At 41.3% G+C, this 16141-nt stretch overlaps 1 protein-coding gene across 1 annotated transcript in view; it reads right to left on the reverse strand.

Moving 5' to 3' along the window:
* Nucleotides 1-16141, reverse strand: part of LOC110579709 (guanine nucleotide-binding protein G(q) subunit alpha) — a 199315-nt gene that overhangs the window by 81537 nt on the left and 101637 nt on the right. Inside the window, exon 2 of the mRNA XM_021689365.2 lies at nucleotides 13012-13166. Within this exon, the coding sequence (XP_021545040.1) occupies nucleotides 13012-13166 (155 nt within the window). The remainder of the gene's footprint in view (nucleotides 1-13011; nucleotides 13167-16141) is intronic.

Here is a 16141-nt window from a genome sequence, read left to right on the forward strand (position 1 = left end):
GCCTGATTATGTAAGAACTAAATTCTGAATTTAAATGCCTCTGACGAATGTAGAGACAACACAGAGAGGAAAGGCATCATTTAACTTCATTTAGCAGATGTGCTTCCCGCTCTTCTTCAGGTCCTGGCCACAGAGTGAAATAATCTGTAGATCCGTTTCATGCTTGTCAATATCAAGCTTTTAGGCCTTGGAACTCCCTCTAGCCTTAGCACCTACGAGAATGTCATGGTCAAAATGTATCCGTGAATTCTAGATGACCCTGCATTTTTCTCGTGGTAGGAAAGAAATGATTGAAATCTTACTACATGAGTTTTCTTGTTGCCTTGCTTTTCACTGAAAACCTTTAGAAACCCATTTCTTCCATTAAAGAGAGTAAGTCAGAATTGTCTGTCAATAAGGTACCACTCCCTCCATTTCAATCATTTCTTTCCTACCATGAGAAAAATGCAGGGTCATCTAGAATTCACGGATACATTTTGACCATGACATTCTCGGAGGTGCGAAGGCTATGTGTGAGATCCCCAGGATACAATCCCTGCCTACAAAGGACTTCACCAATGTGTGGCAACAAAAGGGTTATATGAAGAGGAGAAATGGTAAAGTTTATTAGGGATGGAATGAACATTTGTTTGTTTTGGACAGAGCATTTTCTAGGAACTTGTTTGAACTGTCTCTAATCCTTGGTGATTATCCACAAAACATCCTTCTGTAGTATGAATGACTTGATTAAGGAAATCATGCTCATTAGTTTATAATTACACCTAGTAACTGATAAATTCCTTATATATTTAACTTCAGGATCACCTCTGGTTATAGAAAAATAAGAAATTCAGAAATGGAATATAATTACTTTAAATAGTTAAAAATATATGAGAGAAGCTTAAATGTCACCAAAATAAAAGCTCCAATCAAATTAATTATGGCATTTTCTCTCTTGAATTTTTTTTTTTTTAATTCCAATTGGGGGCACCTGGGTGGCTTAGTTGGTTAAGCGACCAACTCTTGATTTCAGCTCAGGTCATGATCTCAGGGTTGTGAGATGGAGCCTAGCCTTGGGCTCTGAGCTCAGTGTGGAGTCTGCTTAAGATTCTCTCTCTCCCTCAGCCTCTGCCCCTCCCCCTCCCCGCCCTCGTCCCCTCTCCAAAAAATTCTAATTGCTCCTCTCTTTTGACAATAGTTTGTCAATAACAGTTTTGAATTCACCTTCCAATTTAATTTATGCTCCAATTTGACATGTAATGAGAACTTATTTTTGTTAGAAACATCTTTTTAAAATTAAAGAGAAGGGGCACCTGGTTGGCTCAGTTGGTTAAGCTAGCCAGCTCTTGGTTTCTGATCAGGTCATGATCTTGGAGTCCTGGGATCTGGCCCTGCGTCAGGCTCCCTGCTCAGAGGGGAGTCTGCCTGTCTCCCTCTGCCTCTGCCTCTCCCCCTGCTCCCTCCCTCCCTCTCTCTCTCTCTCTCAAATAAATAAATATATAAATCTTTAAGAAAAAATTAAAGAGAAAAAACCCCATCACCTATGACTGGGAGGGTAATCAAAATCTAAACCAAGAATAGCACAGAAATTAGAAATAGTGTTGTTTTTTTTTAAATGCGAGAAACATGAATAAAATTTAGAGATGACTCAGCAGGTAAAATATATCACATTACAGCTGTGGTTAAAAAAAAAAAAAAGTAGTAAGTTATAGGCATACAACCCTCAGCAATTACACCAAAAGGGGGAAAGTACCTGTGGGTGGTAAGTGAAAAAAGAAATCTCTGACATTTGGTATAAACCCAACCAAACATAGTAAGATAAATGAACAGCGCCTTGGAGTATTTAACGTCACTTGCTATGGGGCGGTGGTGTGGATACATGTGGAGTTCTTCAACTCCTGCAGAAGGGCCTCCTGGTGAGAGGCTGTATTTATGACAGATTTGCAGCTCAAGTCAGATACTGAAATGGAGTTCTGGCACAGAAAATCACTCTGGGTAGAATTTCACATTTTTAATTATTGAAAAGAAGGTTAGAAAAACTAGGTCGGCTTCATTAAAAATCCTAAGAAGACCTCATTGTAAGAGGAACAGTCTTGGGGGAGTTGAAAGCTAGATCATGCCGTGAGATCTTATTTGGCCCTGTCAAAAGCAGTGGAAGCTAAGGAGAAACCAGAAACACATGGTTCCTGCACAGACACCACATGACCACACGGATTCAAAGGCAAAAAGTAAAAGAAATTGTCAAAGTGAACACTCAAAAGAAACAAACAAAACAAAAAAACAAACAAAACAAAAAAACTGGAGGGCAGTAACCCCTCAGCAAAACTGCCATTCTGAGGGGAGAGTCAAGTATAGGTTTTGGTGCCAAGAGCCATCCCAGTCCCTCCCTCATCTGGCAGATCCCGTTGCTGAAAGGAGCCTGGTTGGTAATCTGGTTAGGCTGGTTAGCTGCACGGGATTACTCATTACACAAACACTTTCATCCCCTGGAGAGCTCATGTTGTGGAGGCCCAATCAACTTTCCTCCTTCCTTTTTAACACCTGGCACAACCATAATCAGAGCTCAAGGAAACACAGCATGTATTACCCGGATTTGGGTCCTAAGACATGATTTGTTTTCAATATAGTATTCCAGATTTAAAACAAAGATCACCCAGTGGTAGCAAGCAGGTGTCGCTCTCATGGTTTGTGATAACAACGCACAGGAGACTATTCTGTGGGACAAAAGAGATGTCTAAGGAATCCTGCATTCCAACGATCCTTTGCCAAAGAACTTCAACCAACCCCAGAAAAGCAGATTTGTAAAAGTAAATTAAGTATCTCATAAGAAGATCCTATCACTGCATTTGTTAGTTTCAGGTTCTTAGGAATCTTATATAGGGATAGTTGATCCAAATATTTCACATAAAGGAACCACCAGCATCAAATGGGGATGCCATTACATTTCGGGACAGGCAGGCAGGGATAAAAGGCAGTTTCCTGACATTTCTTGCTCTGTTTCAGGAGTATAAAAATTGTATTCAGGATCACCTCTGGTTATAGAAAAATAAGAAATTCAGAAATGGGATATACTTTAAATGGTTAAAAATATATGAAAGAAGCTTAAATGTCACCAAAATAAAAGCTCCAACCAAATTAATTATGGCATTTTCTCTCTTGAATTTTTTTTTTTTTTAATTCCAATTGGGGGCACCTGGGTGGCTTAGTTGGTTAAGCGACCAACTCTTGATTTCAGCTCAGGTCATGATCTCAGGGTCGGGCAACGGTGTGTCTGCAATGCAGACACGAGAGCCTGGGCCAGGCTTGGGTCCCAGAGACAGATTCTCAAGTCTGTCGCTCCAACAAATAAATTGACCTTATAATGAAAAACAAAAGCAAAATGAGAAAAGAGAGAGAGAGGAAGAGAGACAGAAAAAGGAAGGAAGAGGCCTTTTTCAATTTGCTGGTTTGGCGTTGTGCTTTGTTAACTTATTTGTCTTTTATAGGATAACTTTCAAAGCTGCCAACTAATTTTGATACAATTTTTATACTCCTGAAACAGAGGAAGAAATGTCAGGAAACTGCCTTTTATCCCTGCCTGCCTGTCCCGAAATGTAATGGCAGTGCTTAATTCAGTTAATTTACACAAATTTATTGAAAAATCTGTTATATGTTAGAACTAATGCACTGTGTGTGTTGGGGGGAGGGGGGGGTGGGCACAGGGAGCTGGTTCAAAATACTTAAAATATATATTCTGTGCCTTGAGGGACATCAGACTACCTGGGAAACAAAGATAGCACAGATGAATCAATTAAGAAATAATTAAGTGCCAAATTGTGAGCTGCTAACTATGAATGCAATAAGAAAAGCGAGATGATTCTAAACCACAGTCACTAGAGAATAGTGTGGAGAAGTGGGGGCTGAGTTAGGCCGTGCAGATGAAATGGGATTAGAATAGACAGAAAGGAAGAGAGAAGATGGGAAGGAATTAGGAAAGACACAGAATTTACTTTCTTATTATTCACTCATTCATCCAATTACGTTCTCTGAAAGTCTACACTGAGAGCTAGGCACTGTGCAGACACCGAGTGGGAACCAAAAAATAAGTGAAAAAAGATGTGAGTCCTGTCCTCAAGGAGCTGGTACTCTGGCAGTGGAAATGAACGAGCTATAAATAACTATACTATAATGCAGACATGATGTGGGTCATCAGAGAGGCTCCAGTGATTGTAGCCAAGAGTTAGCCATGAGAAAAAAAGCCTGCTGATTAAAGCAGGTGTCTCAATGTCATGTCCCCTTACCTTGGGTATTAGTTCTGGAGGTGTAGGATCAGAACTTTCATTCTGACAAGGATGATCAGGTCCGAGGAGCTGGTCATACTAAACTACCTGAACTCATTACAATCAAAGTTCAGTTCATTACTTTAAATCAAGATGCCACAGTGATAATGAAGACACAAATCAGGGTCAGCCAGAGTCAAAAGACTGCTTGGCAGGCAGGGAGTCACAACAGAGGAACCCAAATGACCTTAAGGATTGTATGTGGATAGCAAGGTTCCTGGGCTCACTTGTGACTGGAGGTATGGTTGTCTTCTGGTCACGTACATGCATGTTCTATTAGGCCCCTTACAAAATCCTTTCAATCCTACTCTCGGTCCCATTGATGGTTCAACCCTATTAAACTCTCCTTTACCAGCTGCATCAGGCATTACAATGGGGCAAAAGGCAAGACGTGTAAGACACGATCCTTGCTCTCAGAGCCAAATCAACTCAATGAGCACTTCTGGTCATCTCTACCACCTATAGTGCGGGGTATACGAGATACAGTTCTCTGGTGCTCGCTTCCTATCAAGCTTTGTTGTGCAAAGCAATACTTACGGAGGGAGTCCTGCTGAAGGAATGCAGGCTGTCCATTCTTTGAGTACCCTAAACTTTAGCTCTGGCTCACTCAGAGCACTGGGGTCCTAAGGTAAGTTCTATCTAAATGGAAGTGGAAGCAGGATACCAGTTGCCTTTAAACATTCAGTCTTTTTCTATATGAGCGATTTGCCCTTTTTGGTGGTGGTGGGTGGCGGGGAATCAGATAGTAAATATTCTAGGCTTTGTGGGCCATTCAGTCTCTGTTGCAACTGATCAACTCTGCCATTGGGCTCAAAACCAGCCATAGGCAATACATAAACAAATGAGCATGGCTGTGTTCCACTAAAACTTTACTTATAAAGACAGGCAGCAGGCTGGGCGCCTGGGTGGCTCAGTCGGTTAAGCGACTGCCTTCGGCTCAGGTCATGATCCTGGAGTCCCGGGATTGAGTCCCGCATCGGGCTCCCTGCTCAGCGGGGAGTCTGCTTCTCCCTCTGACCCTCCTCCCTCTCGTGCTCTCTGTCTCTCATTCTCTCTCGCAAATAAATAAAATCTAAAAAAAAAAAAGACAGGCAGCAGGCTGAATTTGGCCTGCGGGTTTGCCAGTCCTCCTTCTGTAGTAACAACACCCCTGGTCTCTACTGGGGACAATGCCATCCTGGGTGGACCAACCTGCACAAGTCACAGATGCTCTGGCAGAACGTGAGCAGGCAGCAAACTGACAATGTGAAGCGTGTCACCCACATCCACTGTGCCCTTCAGGCAGACTGAATGAATGGCACACAGGTGCCCTTTCCCTACTACATCTCAGTAATGAAGGTTAGAGTGTTAAAGCGGATCTAAGTCTTATCTTAGCATCTCTAAAGCGCCAAGTGTTCTGAAAAAGGAATAATAAAGACCCGCATCTTAGAATCATCAGAGTTCACTGTGGAAGACAAACACAGGGGTTTTTTGTTGGTTTTGTTTGTTTTATTCTTGCAAAAGGTTATTAGGAGATATGGCTCATTAGATAAGAAAACAGAACAAAAATAGAAGTAAATATGTCACTCAAGAGAAAAAAATGACACTCTACTGTCACTCTTTAAAAAAACAAACACATTGGGCGCCTGGGTGGCTCAGTTGGTTAAGCGACTGCCTTCGGCTCAGGTCATGATCCTGGAGTCCCTGGATCGAGTCCCGCATCGGGCTCCCTGCTCGGCAGGGAGTCTGCTTCTCCCTCTGACCCTCCCCCCTCTCATGTGCTCTCTCTCATTCTCTCTCTCTCAAATAAATAAATAAAATCTTTAAAATAAATAAATAAATAAATAAATAAAATTAAAAAACAAACACATTTAAGATCAATGCCCTCTTCTGAGCCGAAGATGGCATTTTTAGTAATTTAACCATGTAGAGAATAATCTCTTTGTTCATGCCATTTTCAGGTAAATTTCGGGATGCCAGATTTTCACTTGACTGCATAGGATAATGGTTTCTCAGATGAAGAGTCTACTGTAATAGATCACAAGATTTCAGAATTTAAAAGAGAATTTAGAGATTATAGATCACACACCAGAGTCTTGAGACAAGTGAGATTTACTTAGTGAAAGGCCCAGAGGTGATGAGTGGTAGAGGGAATTCCATCGAAGCCTAGATCTTGACCCAGTGTTATCCTGACAAGACAATGGTCTTGTCTGCTTCCAAAAGTCTGCTTTTGTAGGCTTACACTTCCTTTTTATCATCAGATAAAAAGCAAAGTCAGGATGGCTGTGAGAGTCAGAGGAAACACTAGACGTCAAATATTTGGCTTATCAAGTAAGGGAACTTTTAGCAAGGTATCTCTTCCAAGAAGAATTCGGCCCTAGATCAGGTGGATAGGCTAAATCTACCTCTGAAACTCCTTTTGCAGTTCAAATTCAACATCCAAACTCCTCGTGCATTTTTAAATTAAAATAAAAATTTAAGCATGAGGTTAAAAGTAAACTCCAACGTTGACTTATGCCCCAAGGCCAACAAATATATGTATTTTGGATTTATTGGGCTATGGAACATATGGAAATTTCAAGAAGGTGTTTGATCTGCTGAACTCCTTGGAGGGAATTTCAGGCAAGTGAGATTAGGGATTATTTGGTCTCTTAAGGTGAACACAGAACAGTCTTTGCCAAAAGCAAAGGACTTTTCTCACTATGTGCCAGTGCAGTTGAGATTTGTGTTCTCTGGCTAATGGCAGGGAGCTTTTGGTACTGTAGGCAGTGAACTCATTTCACCTGATGTTTCAGTACATTAAAGCAGGTGGTAGTCCCCAGAAAAAAGAAAAAAAAAAAAAGTAAAACCTACAGCCATCTGTTTATTGTGCTCTTTATCTAAAGACATTCAGAGCCCTCAGGCTTTTTTTATCAGTAACAAAAAAGTTAATAAAGGAATTTATAAAATTCTCCAGCGTCTTAGCACGCTTTTTATTCTTTCAATAAATAAAACTGGAAGAATATACCAAATCAAAGCCAATTGCAAACTTATCCCAAACTGCTTCTCCATCGCCTGGACTTCTCCCATCTCCTTGCTTCCATGCTACCTGTCCTTTGAGCCATCTGATTGTTTATTACGATCAGTGAGTTGGCTAATCAAAGTAGAAAAAAGGAAGCTCAAATGATTTTGTTGTATCCTTCTTACTGGCTCTGGTTTGACTCCAGCAAAAAGTTAATGGATAGAGTATGGGGGAAAATGGTTGAGACTGTAGGCTAAAACAAAGAAGTAATAATTCTGAATTATCTGTGACCTAGAACATCTTCCATGGTGTATGAATAACTGATGTGTTGTTAAACAGGGCAAATTTTCTGGATGATAATCAAAACCCTGCTGGGTTTGTTTTCCCGTAATTCTACATAATTTTCCCTCTTGACCTTACACACAGGGAAGGACCTATAGGCAACATTTATAAACATTAATGAATAATTCGCATCTTTCCTGGTAAGTGATTTGCCTAGACACAGATATTTATCTATTAGTCTATCATCTATTCATCTAACTATGGTCAATTTTCTATCTATCTATGTCTCACCCATCCATCCATCCTCTGTAAAGTATTTCACAGTGATTAAAAGCTTGGGCTCTAGAGACAGAAATCTGATTTCAACTCCTACTCCTATCACTTACTAACTGTGTGACTTTAAACAAGTTATTCAACCTCTCTGAGAACTGGTGTCCTCTACTGTTTGATGGGCATGATGGGAAATAGCTACCACTTTAGGCAGGTTTGAGGATTAAACGAAATAATGCATGTAGATGACTAAGTATAGAATCTAACATAAAGCAAGTGTTCAGCAAACAGGAGCTACAATGATAACAGAACTTTCCAGAACCCAGACCTGCAAAAACAGCAGGAAAGAAAAAAAAACAAAACCCAAAAACAAACCTCGAATGCTTTCAGCTCTGAAACTTCATACTTCATCTAGAATGACACCTACATCATGGTCACTGAAATCATGGAAATTACCTATCTATTATTTCAGGGAACAATCATTTGTGAAGGTCAAACATGAGCAGTCCCTGTCAGGCTTTGAGGAGAGAGACACTTTAGTAAAGACTATCAGAGGCTAGACCCCTGAATAGGGTCTTGAAGGATGAAGAAGAGCTCAGCAGATAGAAAAGAAGAGAGCATGCTTGGCCTTTGCTCTCAGCATTTCTGGCAAGTGGCCGGCACTGACTTTCATCAGCAGCAGGGTCCTGGAGAGAACAGCGATGATGTCATAAGCTCTGAGCAGAGGTGTGTGGCAGGCCCCACTTCTCACCCTGCTAGAGATGACCTATGTATGTGTCCCCTGAATCTCAACTGAACAACCACAAGCAGAGACAGTACTCAGAGAAGTGGGTCGTGAGTTCAGAAAGAGTTCTGTAAGGTGATGATATCATGTAAGAAATCAGGTCCAGAATATCAATGAAGTATTGTTGATTTTAATTATAAAGACAGGACAACATAGAAGAACTACAGGAAGTAAAGAAGGGAGATAAAATGCTAAAGATACAGCAGTGGAACGCACACAAACATGTCAGGAAAGAGGTAACAACTATCCTGAATACAGAGGAAAGAATGATTTTGAGTTATGTGTATTTCATAGTTCCTCTGTAAAAATGAAGTCAGTACTGGGACTCAGTGGTGCTCAAGATGTAGGGCCCACATCCTCCTCAGTGCTCTTCCTGAAGTTCCCAGAGTGTCCGCCGGGGCGACATGTGAGAGAGAGAGAGAGAGAGAGAGAGAGAGAGAGAGAGAGAGAGGCAGACACACATGGAGCGCAGCAGCAGGTAGGTGAATCCAACACGCCACAGGTCCTATCCTTCTGCTGGGAGGGTTCTCCTAGATAAGGAAAAGGAAAAATGCCCTGGACTAACTGGGGAAGAATAAGGTGTCTCTCATACTCAGTGGGATTAAAGGTGGGCCAGCCAGGCTGCTGGGCAGTGGTCTATAAAGAGTACTAAAACATCTTGGGAAGAGACCAGAAACACGGGCCCAGTTAACTCAGGTTTCTACATACAACTCCTTACATAACTGGTAGCAATATATTGGTTCTATCCTCTCTTGAAGCAAACAGTCTTCTAGAGAAAATAAAGGGGGGGAGCCCCAAACAAAATACAAAACACCTCCCTACGTTTCATGCAGCTAAAGTGACCAAATCTTCCTGTTTAGCCAGGATTCCCAGCTTATACCTTTTATTTTAGCCTAATTATTAATAGCTACCCCTTCCTTCTCAAAATGTCCTGGTTCGAACGATAATTCTATGGTCACCATCTATTTCATCTATACAACAAGTTACTGTAACAAAAAGATCGAAACATATGCCTTTTAGCAGAAAATTTATTAAAGGGTAATCAAATAGCAAACCTTCTATTTCACTGAAGAATACCAAAGTGGACCAACTGATAAAAGTAGAAAAATCACTCTTTTATAAACCCTAGGGCAAGTATTAAATCACACAAGACATCAAATGGAAGTAAAAGCATTAAGTGAAGAGCTGATGGGGAACCAGAGATCACCCAGTGATGAAGTAACACCACGCAGATTGCTTTCAGTGGCAGGAGGAAAAATACAACTTTATAATGAAGGGTGTCAGTGCCCTAATACTTTCTTTGGTGAGCCTTCCCTTCACCAATGATGAGCAAGCATCACTTCAAGTGCATTCTCCTCACATTTAACGTGAATCTAATTGAGCCTTTAAACATAATTTCCAGTTTATAGTAAATTCAGGAGACAAAGGAGCAAGTTAATGCATACTACATAAAGCGGCAATCAGGCTAATCTCTTCAACATGCCAATGAAATGCAAACAGGACTCCACTAGATCACAAGAGCCTAAGGGACATAAAAACCAAAGCAATGTGCAGTCTTAAAACCGACCAACTCTAAAGGACATTTTGGAAGAATCGGAAGTGTAAATATGAACTGGGCATAATGATAAAAAGGACTGATGATTAATTTTATATGTAATAGGGTATTATTTACTATGAAGGGAAATGTCCTATTTTTTTTTTTTTTCAAGAGGTGGGTACTGAAATGTGGGTATATAAGAATAAGTAATAATTTACTTTCTTCCTTCTGCACACAAATATGATTAAAAAATAATTAGGTGCATGTGCATACACATAAACCCACATACATATAGCTCAGAAAATCAACTTCTCCATATCCCCATTAGGGGAAAGTGAAACTGTTTAAAGAATAATCACTTGAAGGGGTTTAGATGTGCCTGTCCCAGCTGCCCCCGCACCTCGGTCTGGCTCCAGCATCAGGGATGTGCCCAAAGGCATGGTTCTATGGTAGATGGCAGCCTATACAACAGAACTCTAAGATGGCGGCTTTCCCAAAATCCCAGTGCTAATGGGGGTCTGAACAAATGGTCTTGAAGAGCTCTCTCCCTAAAGCAGTAGATGTTGCAACGTCCTATTCTTGTACTAACTCATGGGCACCTGTCTAGAAATCCACAAATCTCAACTGAGGAGCATCACCAGATAGGGGGAGAGCCTTGTCTCAAGAACACAGGCACAACACTTCATAAGGTGTCCTCAGGGCAAACAGGAATCTCTCCCAGGGTCCATCCTCAGAGTGGGAGGCAAAATCGTTTCCTAAGGGGGAACCCTCACCCTGGTAAGCATGTAATTATTAGACACTGGTGCTCTGAGGCCCCAATGGCAAGACCTCTTTGTAGGGAGAAAAGTCACAGGTGACAGGTAAAGAATAGAACAGGTGAGGAAGGGGGAGAGACAGGATTTATGATAGAAGCTGAGAGAGAGAGGTTAGATCTGAAGAGAGACTGGAGGATTTATTAGTAAATATACTTGATCATGGAGGATTTATTGCTTAATAAGGGCCAGGAGAGGCATCTCAGTAGTACGGTGAGAAGTGCAGAGGAGGAACAGGAGAACCCAAGAGAAGGACAGATGAGGGCGGAGAGGAAGCAAGCAGATAGGAGGAGACATACTGAGCAGGAACAGGGAACAAGCGATAAAACAGAACAGCACCATGGGGAGATAGATGAAATCTGAAATGGCAAAGCAAACATAAGGACAGAGGGGGCAGGAAATAAGAGAAAGACAGCTGGTCAAAGGTTGAGGGGGCAGAATTTGGAAGAGACAAGAGCTGATGACATCTCTCATGCGTGCACTCACAGAAACTCATACAGTAGGGGCTCCAGAGGGAGGGACGAGGGCCGAAGGCAGGCCGGCAGAGAGCAGAAGAGAAGGAATGGAAGAGCAGTGACCTGGAGGTGTGGAAGAAGGCAAGAGAGAGTCAGGAATGAGGAAAGTGCACCTGCCATGGGCACACCAGGGGGTTCACCGTAGTTAAAATATGACCGGCGCGGTGATCATGAGCCCTTCTATGGCACATTCCAGAGTTACGGAATTCAAATTTCCCGTAGGCATAGAAGAACTGTTTTGACCAGGCAACATTTCTGTGGCCGACCTGAATCACAACATATCTTTTTTTTTTTTTTAATTTATTTGACAGAGAGAGACACAGCGAGAGAGGGAACCACAAGCAGGGGGAGTGGAAGAGGGAGAAGCAGGCTTCCCGCCGAGCAGGGAGCCCGATGCGGGGCTCGATCCCAGGACCCTGGGATCATGACCCGAGCCGAAGGCAGACGCCCAACGACTGAGCCACCCAGGCACCACCGAATCACAACATATCTTACACAAATGCCTAGAACGAGAGTAAGAACGTGATCTACTGTCTTAAGAAAACAGAACTGGACAGCTCTTGGATCTTCCAGGCACTATGAGTGAGGCCAATCAGCCTAGGGGGCTCCTTATTTTCCCCACAGCCCTGCTCTCATCCAGCGGGTCACTGCATCATACAAACTGGCCTGAGGCTGCTAATTATTCTCCACCCATTCTTCTGTCCACCCAGAACCAACATAAGAGGCAAATGCTGGGTTAACATAATTAATGTAGACAGAAATCTGGCTAAATACTATAAAAAGTCCATTTTTCAGGCACCTGGTTATCTAGATTGCTGACTGCATTGATTACATCAATCCAATGATTGCCAGATCTTCACTTTCTTTCTGTTAGGCGAGGTTTAATCTAGAGAACTAACAAATCTCTCTAGGATGCAAATCTCTCCCAGGACACATGATTTTGATTGACAGCTCACAGAATAATTTTGGAATGCATGCAAAATTAGACTCACACAAAATTTTCATGCAAAGGCAAACCTATCCATCAACATAATAGTGGCTCCCAGAAAGCAGTCAAGGTTCTGTATCTGGAAACTGGAAACTGGGAAGTCTGATGTGTTAGAAGCCATAATCAAGCGTGTATGTTTGGAGGTTTTAACGTGTGTGGGTGCTTTCTAGCACATGACAAAAAGATCAGAAATTTGTATGAAAAATTATTATTATAGGATTTCAAATCACAATGGAGTATGTACTTGAGAATTGCTGGTTTACAGTTTGGTGGAAGAGATGGGCTGGTAAAATCAGATTCCTAGGGTCTTCAGTCTGTGTTTTGAACAGAAAACAGTAAAAGAAATACTCTCCCTGACTCATGATGCCAGTCCCTTAGAATACAGTCTAAATGTATGAGGTTGGCACAAGTTTAAGAGCTCTATTTCTTCCTAGCTGGAGTGTGAGGCAGATACCGTATACAAAGCACAAGAATGCAGTAAATTATCAGTGCAGAGCGCACGAAACTAAAGAAAGATCCAAAGGGCCTCCTGGATGAATACTCACTATTTGGTAGAGTCAGACAACTGATACTCTCGTCGTCTATCATAGCATTCCTGGATTCCAGGATCATTCCATAAACTCTTTATTGCATCTACGTATGGATTCTCAAAAGCAGACACCTTCTCCACGTCGACTTCTCGAACTAATTGTGCATGAGCCTGTTAAAAACAAACAGAAACAGCAGCTTTAATCTCCCTCCTTTCTGTCACTGAGAAGTGCCTCTGGATCGTATGGTATACTGTGCACCACTGACGTCTTCCTTCATATGTTTTTTTCAAACTGTTTTATCAAAAAGTCTTGCTTCCTCTTTTTTTTTTTTTTTTCCCTTAGAGAGAATCCAGTCCCAAATCTTTCCCTAGAGAGTAAACCTTGAGGCTACTTAAAGTCGGTTAGAGGAAGACAGGGAAGACAGTGTTCAGTCCCCATCAGAACAGTGAGGATGTCATGCTACACATATGATCATTTCTGGTGATTATCTGAATCCTAAACCAATATTATTTAAGAGGAAAAGGACAGGAATAATTATTCCCTCTATGTTTATAGTTTATTATCATCAAATACATAATTTACCCAGCCCTTGAGTGTTTACAGCTTAGCAGAAACTTAATCAGACTCAACTAATTGGGTTTAGTTTCTATCACTCCTTTTCAGGATAGGGTATAAAACCCCTAGAAGAACAATTAATATTAATGATGTGAAACACAGTGACCATTCCCCCTCCCCTCCATTCCAATACACCTGACTTCCAAAGTATTTATTTCATATCTGCCTTATCGACATAATCAGACTGAGAATTTTATTAATTTTTTTAATGAGGAGAAAGGACTTTGTTATTTTCATCATACAACATTTAGCAGGAAAGAGGTAAGGAGATGTAAAAAATTTTTTCAACAAGATTGAAATCAAAATGCTGTACGGTCAACCCTGAAATTAACCAAATTATACCAGTGCCTAAAATCCCAGTCAAAATAGGTTTCATGGATGTAATAAGTTACATCCATAACCTGTAACTACACATGGTACATTAATATAATTACATTAATATATGTGTGTGAATTATACATAAACATAAATATCCAAATAAATATAACTACCTTGGAAATTGGAGATACGTAGCTGATAATATATTTATATACTCACAGAAATACAAATTTTCAAACTAGGTTAGTTGATGCCTATCACGATCACATGATGACCTAATTATTCATTTCAAAGAGTTTTACGCAGATGGAATTTTAAGAAATTTTTTAAATAAGTTTAATCCATGTTAGACCCTGTCTGGTTCCCAAACTTCACCTTCCTTCTCTTCCAAGTGGGAAGGGCCATATCATTAGACTAATCTTGACTTAAGTAAGGTTTTAAGAAGCCCAACATGATGAGACTGAAGAAATCACCTTTCTTGTTAGCTCTGTTCTGACCTTGGAGATCTAGTAAGTGAGAAATTCTAGCTCTGCTCTGGACCCCAATCTTGGAAAAGGGATCCCTGTAGTTGCTTTCTGTACCCAATCCCTATCCAGGCAAACTGTCTTGTTATCCCAGCAGCAAACCTGTCAGCCTGGAGTCCTGTTTCTGAGTCCCACTCCAGGTGGGCCTACCTTAGTCAAAGGTCCTGTCCAGCAGGTATATGCCTCATACCTCTGCGGTATACCTAATGTCAAGTTTCAACCCCTGCCTTTCTGCCCCGTGCTCCCTGAAAGTTCTAACTTAGTGTCCTGAGACAGGACAATGATCACATCCTTGACATAATCCTAAATTAGAGTCCCTATGGCTACGTCTTTATAACACGGTTTTCTAGAGGATTCTGTGGATATGGGAAGCACCAGGGTACAGAGCAGGGGTCTACACCTGCTGGATATACTCTAAAGACAAGGTTTTGAATCTGACTCTACTTCTTCTTATAACCCTAGGTAAATTGCTTACTCTTTCCAAATATTATTTCTGGTGGGGAACATACCGCCCCACCAGCCTCAGGTTGCTTTGTATTGTATTACAGTACTGTAGCTTGGTGATTCTCAAAAGGCAGCATTACATGGGAATTTGAGAGAAATGCAAATCCTCTGGTCCTCAAACTCTGTGCATCAGAAACTCTGGAAGTAAGGCTCAGCAACCTGTTTTAAGATTCCGATGCATGCAAAAGTTTGAGAACCAATGCAAACTACAAAGCACACAGATGCTCGCTGTTCTGATCATAATTAATTGCCTTGCTGGCCAAGAATTGTTATGGGAAGCTAAAGAGAAGAGGCTCACAGAGGCAACAATCATTCCAAAGCAGATGTCTTAAGGGCCAGAAAGCCACGAAAATGACTAACATGGGCCGGATACAGGCAATAGGGAGTAATGGGGACTGCAGCACATTGACAAACATGTTCCCTAATCAAAGACCACAGCTGCTGCTTAGCTACAACCAATTGCCGCCATTGGCAAAGGTAGGCCCATTGTTGCCAGATCTTCCAATTTTTCAAGGAAGCCAAAAAAAATCTAGGTTTTCCTATGAATTATCCCTTATTTTAGATCTTGGCAACCCTATAAAAGATAAATAAAACATATCTGTGCCTGAGCTAGATCAGGAGCCATTCATTTGCAACATACGTTCTAAAAGATTCTTTTCCATTTGCTTCCCCGATGAGCTTGACCAGCAACACTGTCCTGCACAAGCTGGAATACAGTAGCTGGCTACTGGCGAACACATGCTAAGGAGTAGGTAATTTTCAGTCCTTTCCCACAATAATATTTAGACAAATGATTATACGATCCATAGGAAGAAATGGTTGGGACCTCACTCTGAACAGGGTAAAAACGACATGGCAACATAGGTTAGTGTAGGTACTATTTCCACAATGCATTTGATACTTACTACCCTGGGTCAGTCATGTCATTTGGAAGGAGTCCTGTTTCTGTGTCTAGAGAAGTTGGCTTCTGCCAGAGAAAACAGCTTCAACATAGCAGACACTTTTCACTATTATGATTAAATGTTTATTGGACCCCAATGAAATGCTAGGTGATACAGCAATTAGAGAACTAGACAGCGTTCCTGCAGGGCATGGGGGAAACAGTTCACATAGATAGCAACCAAACAAAGCACAGGATTATGTGCTCCAGGAGTAGGAACAAGACGGACTATTTGCATTTCCAT

Source organism: Neomonachus schauinslandi, chromosome 13, assembly GCF_002201575.2.
Source record: "Neomonachus schauinslandi chromosome 13, ASM220157v2, whole genome shotgun sequence".
In the NCBI taxonomy this organism is placed as follows: domain Eukaryota; kingdom Metazoa; phylum Chordata; class Mammalia; order Carnivora; family Phocidae; genus Neomonachus; species Neomonachus schauinslandi.